The 7,723-nt window shown below is 35.8% G+C and overlaps 1 protein-coding gene across 2 annotated transcripts; it reads right to left on the bottom strand.

Moving 5' to 3' along the window:
• Nucleotides 1-2,931: 2,931 nt before the first annotated feature.
• LOC6561943 lies at nucleotides 2,932-7,417 on the bottom strand. 2 transcript variants are annotated; one of them, XM_001989167.2, is made up of 3 exons: nucleotides 7,340-7,417; nucleotides 6,454-6,696; nucleotides 2,932-3,963 (listed from the first exon to the last, which is right to left on the bottom strand). In XM_001989167.2, exons 2-3 carry the CDS (start codon nucleotides 6,509-6,511, stop codon nucleotides 3,584-3,586), a joined length of 438 nt encoding a protein of 145 aa, XP_001989203.1. In that variant the 5' UTR covers nucleotides 6,512-6,696; nucleotides 7,340-7,417; the 3' UTR covers nucleotides 2,932-3,583. The 2 variants fall into 2 exon arrangements, with proteins under 2 accessions (XP_001989203.1, XP_032592616.1); XM_032736725.1 differs by having other exon boundaries at nucleotides 6,454-6,720.
• Between the last annotated feature and the right edge of the window lie 306 nt (nucleotides 7,418-7,723).

Here is a 7,723-nt window from a genome sequence, read left to right on the forward strand (position 1 = left end):
GCTGTGAACAAATCACATGTAAATGAAGGCCAACATTAAATCAAAGTTGCCCAATTTCTAAGCGACTGTTGCGTGCCGAGGTCACATTAGAGTCTCTCCCTCCATATTGTTGTCCACTTGTCGATGACGTCGTCGACCCTGGTGTTGATGTCATAATCCGTGGGGGTGACGTGTGGTGCGTCGTGTGAGGCACTGATGAGATTCTTTCATTGCATGCCACAACGCGACGGTGACGGGACATAATTAAAAATGTTTACGCACGTTTCCGTTTCCGGTTGTTGGTCAAAGGTCAGCCCATAAATTATGCTTTAGCAATTTCTACAACTTGACACTTTTACACGCAACTCCTCGATACCATCGTGCAACGCATGCATTTTATTGACATCACTCCACTTACTCTCTGCGTGCTATTGATATATTTACAAAGTACCCAATAAAAAGTTTGCAATTTACCCAAAGAGCCAACAGTAAGCAATATAAACTTTTATTGCGTATACGCAATGCTATTGCAGCAATATTGAGAATTGTAGTAAATTAACTGGCAAAAAGTTGCCTTTTTTCTTGGCTTCTTTATTTGCAATTGCTAGTAAAACACATTGGCCAACTTGGTATAATGATATATATAAATACATTGAAGTTGGAGCGCTCATAGAAAGCTGCATAAGGACACAACTTCATATTTATCCTGCCAACAGCTTAAACGGCTTATAACTAAAATTGAATATAGATGAACAAGACTTAGTTCGGCAAGTATAATTTTAAATATCCTTATAATGATCAATGCTATTATATATTATATTTTGATAAGCGTAAATTCGTCCATTTAATGGCAAACTGGGCATAAAAACTGTTGCATGCCACGTATTTTTAAAGTCTCTTATCCGATCGTCATTAAGTTTATTGCTAGGTGCAATTTGCCAGCTCACTGACCTGTAAACTGGAAATATAATATCTTTTAGCCTCGGACAATCAATTGGCCCATCTGACTTAGTCTCTATTTCTGTTGCAGTTGCAGGTGCAGTTGCAGTCAAGTGCAAAAGATGGCTGAAAGAGATAACAAGGAAAAAATGGCAGTTGATGTGCTGGAAATAGTTTTTACGTGTTTTGCACTCGTCGAGTATATTTTAGGAAGTAAAAGAAAAGTTTGCTGGCATTCTCAGCTCGACAAGTTTTATTATACATATTTATAAAATTCCAAGTAAGTAATATAACTTTCTAGTTGAAAGTGCTGATACGATTAGAGCTCTAAGCACGAAAGTGCAAACATCTTTGACAGGTCGAATAAAACATGCCCTGGCATATAGGTGGAGTTGACAGCTCAAATGAAAATTGCACTATTCATTTACAGAAGAAGAATATTTAAATACGCAACCATTATTTTTATTTGGGATACCTTGGTAAGCAACATGCTAAGCAGATGCTCTCTTAAACTCTATTAATCTCAGGACGACTATCAAATCGAAATCAGTGCCATTGAAATCAAGCAGCTTTTCAATTATTCATTGCATATTGTCAGGCTTTCCAGAATCAATACTTTTAAAAGAGTACTCGATTCGCAGAAGCGGAGATAATAAAAAATCATAATGCAATTTAAAATAAACCAAATGGCATCGAGGCAAGGAGGAAAAGCTCAATGTCCTTCAGTGTCCAGTGTCCAGAGAGCCACATCGAATTACGCACGCCGAGCAAAAACAAGTGGCAAAAAGAAAATTATTGGATTGAAAATCAATTTTTTTATGTTGGCGCCAAGGAGTCCGCGAAAATAAAATAAAACTGACTGGCTGGCCAAGGAGGAGGCAATGTGGGAGGGAGTTGAGCGGCTGTGGAAGTCAGTGGTTCTCGAACGGAAGCTGTGGATACTGTTGCTCTTGGACGATGGCGCCAGGCTGGCGACAAAACGCACACGCAGCCACTCATCCACAAACACACTCACAATCGCAATCACCATTCACATTCACATTCGCATCGAAGCACTCATAGACAAAGACTGTGAATAAAATAAAAGCGATTTGAGCTGGCGACGAAAGCAGTTCCAGAAAATATAACATGATGTAGCTCCCTCTCTCTCTCTCTCTCTCTCTCTCTCTCTCTGTTCTGAAGCTGTTTGTGTGTACGCGTGTGTGTGTGTGCGTGTGTGTATTTGTATCTGAATCTGGGCAAAAGCCAAACAACAACACATGTAACGAGCCAAATATTAAAATGGCTAGCTGTAGCTATACACAGAGAAAAAAAGCAGTCTACAAATAAAATTGCAAATCTTAGCTAAAGAATTTTATTGTATGGAAAATATGAAATACAAAATAAATAATCTAAAATAACGACTTATAAATTTAATTTGTAAATAGTAGAAAATTACACAATGATGAGGGCAATTCAAGCACATTTCTCTGCTTATGTTTTTTTTTTTTTTGTTGTATTTTTCGAGTATAGCCAACAGTGAGGCAACATGTCGTCCGTCCTTGTCGCCATTCATCCTTGCCCCCTCGGCTCTTGGCTCCAGCCATAAAACTAACAAAGTTATGTTCGTAGTTTTTGCTGCGTAACTGCGTCTACGACTGAGCCACAAAACAATTGTGCAGACATTTTGGCATCAACTGGCCAAGCACTGGTGTTTGGCCCAATTCGTGAGGGCGGGAAGTCCTTGGTCAAATTGTACATAAGTGATATATATATATATATATATATATAACTAGTAACTGTAACAAAAATAAAAGAATATGATTGTTTTCTATACGCATTGCCAGACACTTATAACAGCTGGCCATGGAATGCATTTGAGTTGAGCCTTGAGTTTGGGCCAAATGATTCGAAAGTGCTGGTCATAAATAACTTGTGATTGGTGCACATTTTCAATGTTCATTACATCTGCTTTCAAGCTAAATTTAATCAAATTATTTATGCCATAAAAATGCTAAATAAGAACACATCAAATTTGTTTATATCTATGAATTTATTCTTGGCTTAAGACTTTTGCCGCTGTGTTCACTTTTGATTCGTTTTATATCTGAATCATAAATATGTACTTTACTCATTTTTTTCCTTTGCGTATAATTTTCTTAAGAGAATTAAAGTTACACCAAAAATATAAAATATCAAATCATATGCTTGAATACTTGTTACTATCAAAGTTGTTTCTTGTACAATTATCAAATACAAATGCGAAATTTCGCAATTGCGCGAAAACAATTAATTAAATGCTAATATTGTACGGCTTTTATTAAATTTCTAGTTTTGTGTCTACTAACTCAAACAAAATATGATATAGAATTTTAAAAATATTGTATAAGTATGTTTTTTTTTAACTGTATCTAGTTCAATTGGAGCAAGCAAAGAACTTATTTAAATTATAGAAAGATGTCAAAAGAACAAATTTAAATATTGTATTTTGTTTAACAAAGTATCTTTAAAAAAAAGTGCTTAAAAAAACTAATAATTTTCAGGTTTTGGAAATAAGTTTCTTAAGAAAATTTAAAGTTTTCTTGGATCAAAGCAAAGTGTTTCTACTTTAAAGAAATTGTTTTCATAATAATGACTTTCTATCGAGATTAGATATGCAGGTTAGTGTAGATGAGATGGAAGGGAATCAGCGTCGCAGCAGCACAGCACAGCCCAAGGAGACGGAGAGAGCTGCGAGGAGTGTGACCAAACCAGGGCTAGAGAAGCCGGCAGCATTACAGCCCTCGTCACTGCATGTGCAAATCGTTTCCTTGTAGCCCTCGTTGTCGGCAGTGAAACAGGTATTGTGCATCTTCTCCTGAACCCAGCCACAGCTGCGCACAATCCGTTGCTCCGGCGGCACCTCCAGCCGAATGATCGTCTTCCGGCAGAACGGCGGCTGTCCATCCTTCGGCGCACAATCCTTCAGATATTGATCGTCGAGCTGGGCACGTGGCGTATTCACCCTCAGACTTTCGCAATCATCGTTGTCGTGGGTGTTGCACTGATGACACCGCAGTCCCCAAGCTGCAGAAATAAATCGAAATGGAAAATGGTAAAGGGAAAAGTGAAACGGAAAACGGAAAAACAATTTGTCAAGAACAACAACGAGAGGAGCACACACACACACACACACACACACACAGATATATTCAACGGACATTCAAAAATGTAAAAGTGCCCTTTTCACAATATGCTTAGACATTTTGACGGCAAAATTATTTTATTAGCCCGCCACGCAACAAACTCAACTAACTGACTGATGGACTGACTGACAGACCGTTGGCAGTTGGGCTGAATAATTGCATGTCAACTGGCGAGCATTTCTTGTTTCTTATTTTGCTACTGGTTTCTTTTTTGCTTTGTAACTGACACGCAGGCAGCAAACAAATTTAAATGCAAGTTACTCGAGATACCCTAAATAAGATTATATGCAAAATAGCATAAGGCATCCACAGCTCAAAGAAATAACTTTAAGCTTAAGTCGAGTCGAAATGTAGTTACAGAAGTGATCCAAGCTAAATTGACTAACTCTTCCACTTCACCTTATTTGTAAAGATCGGCATTCATCTTCCTCAAACTGGTGATCGATTCATCAATGTCGATCAATATCGATATCGATATATTGCATAGAGTGTTGCATGTCATGTTGCAGATATAATGCTAATTCATCTAAATCTCAAATATCGATCGCTAATTGTCTTTTTAAGGGTCAACCGGCCTTAACTGCGACACCAGCAGAATGGATTTTTCCTCAGCACTTAACAGAGTATTAAGCAGTCGGCTACGACTGATTACAACCTTCTCACTTGTCGTTTACTGTGTCTGCTGTATATTGGTGTAAGAAGGGACTAAATAACATTCAATTGGCATACGCTTGTAACATTTGCATAGAGTTCACTAGGTGATACATGTATGTCTCTATATATATATATATATATGTATATAAATATATGTTTATATGTATGTATGCACTAACTTAATAACACTCAATTGAAGTTACATTTTGCATCATGAGAACTTAAGTGCAACTTCTCCCACACATTGTGCTTAGCTCGGAAATGCTCCGCGATGAGAGGCAGAGGCGTTAATTTATTGCTGCTATTTGGCGCTAATCAGATAAGCAACTGCACAATCAAGTTTTGTATCATAAAATGCATATATGCATATATATATATATATATATATATATATATATATATATATATATATATATATATATATATGTATATCGCATATTGCATTGCAATTTTTGTTATACGAGACATTTGCGTTTTGATTAGCGCACATTTGCCAAGCACGAACACTGCGCTACAAGTTCAAGTTTATTTTGACCGCAAATGTTAAATGCAAATGTCAGATCCCATATCTCATATCTCAAATCTCAAATGCCAAATTGCGGTAACAGTTGCAATTTTCCTTTGATTTCAGTTTTGCTTTATTACCGCTGTTGTTCTTCTCCCCTTGGCTGTGGGTATTTTAAAGTTTGTAGACGTCTCCAACCCTCTTCCTCAATTTGGGTAATGGCTCAACTTCCACATCGAAAATTGACTCACTTGATAAATATATATATATAAATATATATATTTATTTTTATTGCATGATTATGAATAAATAGAGACTGAGTATTTGGCCGTCGTGTGTGTTTTCATCTGCTGTATTTCAACTCATATTCAATCTCATTACAACAACATTGTATTATAGCACCTGGCACCTTTCTATTCTTCTATCACTCGTTTTGCATTGAGAATATATATATATATATATATATGTGAAACCGGATCAATTTACGATTTTATCGTATTTTTTTGGCTTTTTAATTTAATTAAAGTGCAAAGCTCAACAATCAATTGATTTGTTCACTTGACTGATTAAAAAAACCCCCTCAATTTGCCTGCCCAATTTGGCATTGTGTTCCACAACAGCGCGTCCACATAAAGAAATCTAAATTGTTAAGTCTAAAAGCAGATGTAAACAATTGTCTTGTTTATGACTAAATCAATTGGCTAATTCTGCATGCACTTTAACTGAGTTAACAAGAGAAGTCTGTCGCCGCCCAATTAACCTAGTCCAAAATACGTCATACACCTGACACCTGACCTGGCTATACACAGAGATAAAAATTACTATGATAAACTAGGCTAGTTAATTGTAATATAAAAATTTTATACTTCATTTAAAAATGGGAATTGCGAGGATTACAAAATTAAATCGAGGTTCTTCATTCTAGAATAAATAATACAATAATAGACATTCTTATCTTAAAATGTATCTTAAAGTGCCTCTTTCTTCATGCTATACACAGAGAAAAAATCATTATAAAAACTTAACATTCTTGACTGTCTAATCGTTAAATACTAAATTAAACTTTATAAATATTATTACCATACGATTTAGTATTACATTGAAGAAGAATCTCGATTTAAATGCATTTTGTAATTGAATTAATATTTCTTAATTTTTAAATTGTTTCTTGTTGTTCTCTGTGCATGTTTATTATATAATTTCATCATTTACCTGATAAGATGTTCGCAATTAAAGCGATTAACACAATGTAGGCGAATCTCGTTGTCATTTTCGTCGTTTTATATTTGGCGTGTGTATCTTTGTGTGTGTTGATGGGGTGTGTGTGTTGTGCGTGTGCAGCTCTTCTTCAGCTGATTTAATCTCAGACTCTTTTTATATTCGGTATATTCTTTTGGCAGACGTCTCTAGTTGTGTCTGGACTCGGTAAAGTCAATTAGTTGATGGTTTAAATATCTTATGTAACAAAACAAACGAGAACTATAGGTGAAAAATAATGCATTACTTTTAAATACTAAAAAAACAAGTGGTAAAAAAATTAACAAGATTTCAATTTGCGTTTGCTATGTGAGAATTTTGTCTGCCACGATTTTAACCGAGATTTGTTAATGTATTAATTTTTGCGGGGAACGGAAAACTGGCCAATAAATAGGAGATCCAATTTAAAAATTCAAAGTCTGTTACACCCAATCAACACGTTTTCGAGGGTATAGTTAGATAAGTAAATACGAACAGATATTGCTATCAAGCTTTTAGTACTGATTAGCACAAATTGTTTGACATGTGAATTAGCATTAATGCATTTACTTAAGAGCTCTTCGCCAGATTACTTTACAACATTTTCTTCGTTTCTTGAGTTGATCTCTTTGATACAATTTTGTAAGAGTTGCGATGCTCAATGTTTGTGGCACTTATTTAAAACCACTTGTTTTTTTGTCCTATATAAATATTGTTTTCCATTGGCCTTTATCACAAGCTCGTCAATTAAATAATTAATAATGAAAAAGAAATGCAATTTATTGTTGATTTTAATCACTCATATGTAAAATACATAAGTATATATATATATATGTATAATAGCGCACAGTGTGTGACTCACAAATGATGTTGGAATGTTATTAAATTAAGACGAGATCTCGAGAACACAACTTGACGCGCGCACCGTCGAAATCAATCTGAAAACTTGCGTCGAGTTTTTCAAAACAGATTCGATTTGGAAAACTGCAGCTGAGCGCTGAGATTAGCCGAGAGTGTGTCTGAGTGTGTGTGTGTTTGTGTGTGTGTGTGTGTGTGCGTAAGAGAGCGAAGATCAGCAGCAGCATCACCCTATCAGAGGTGTTCGCTGATATTTGAAGAAGAGACAATTTTCGCAAGAAGGGCGTGAAAAACTTCCCCTACTTTATCGCATCTGTGTGTGTGTGTGTGTGTGTGCGGGCGTACACTTCACATAAAACACACTAACAACAACAACAAATAATTGCAA

The sequence above is a fragment of the Drosophila grimshawi genome, unplaced genomic scaffold (genome assembly GCF_018153295.1).
Source record: "Drosophila grimshawi isolate 15287-2541.00 unplaced genomic scaffold, ASM1815329v1 contig_1377, whole genome shotgun sequence".
In the NCBI taxonomy this organism is placed as follows: domain Eukaryota; kingdom Metazoa; phylum Arthropoda; class Insecta; order Diptera; family Drosophilidae; genus Drosophila; species Drosophila grimshawi.

Excerpts from the sequence above, each read along its gene's own strand:
- LOC6561943 (XM_001989167.2), bottom strand. The coding sequence starts at position 6,511 with ATGACAACGAGATTCGCCTACATTGTGTTAATCGCTTTAATTGCGAAC. Across the intron at positions 3,964-6,453 it reads AATTGCGAACATCTTATCAG|CTTGGGGACTGCGGTGTCAT; the intron begins GTAAATGATGAA and ends TTATTTCTGCAG.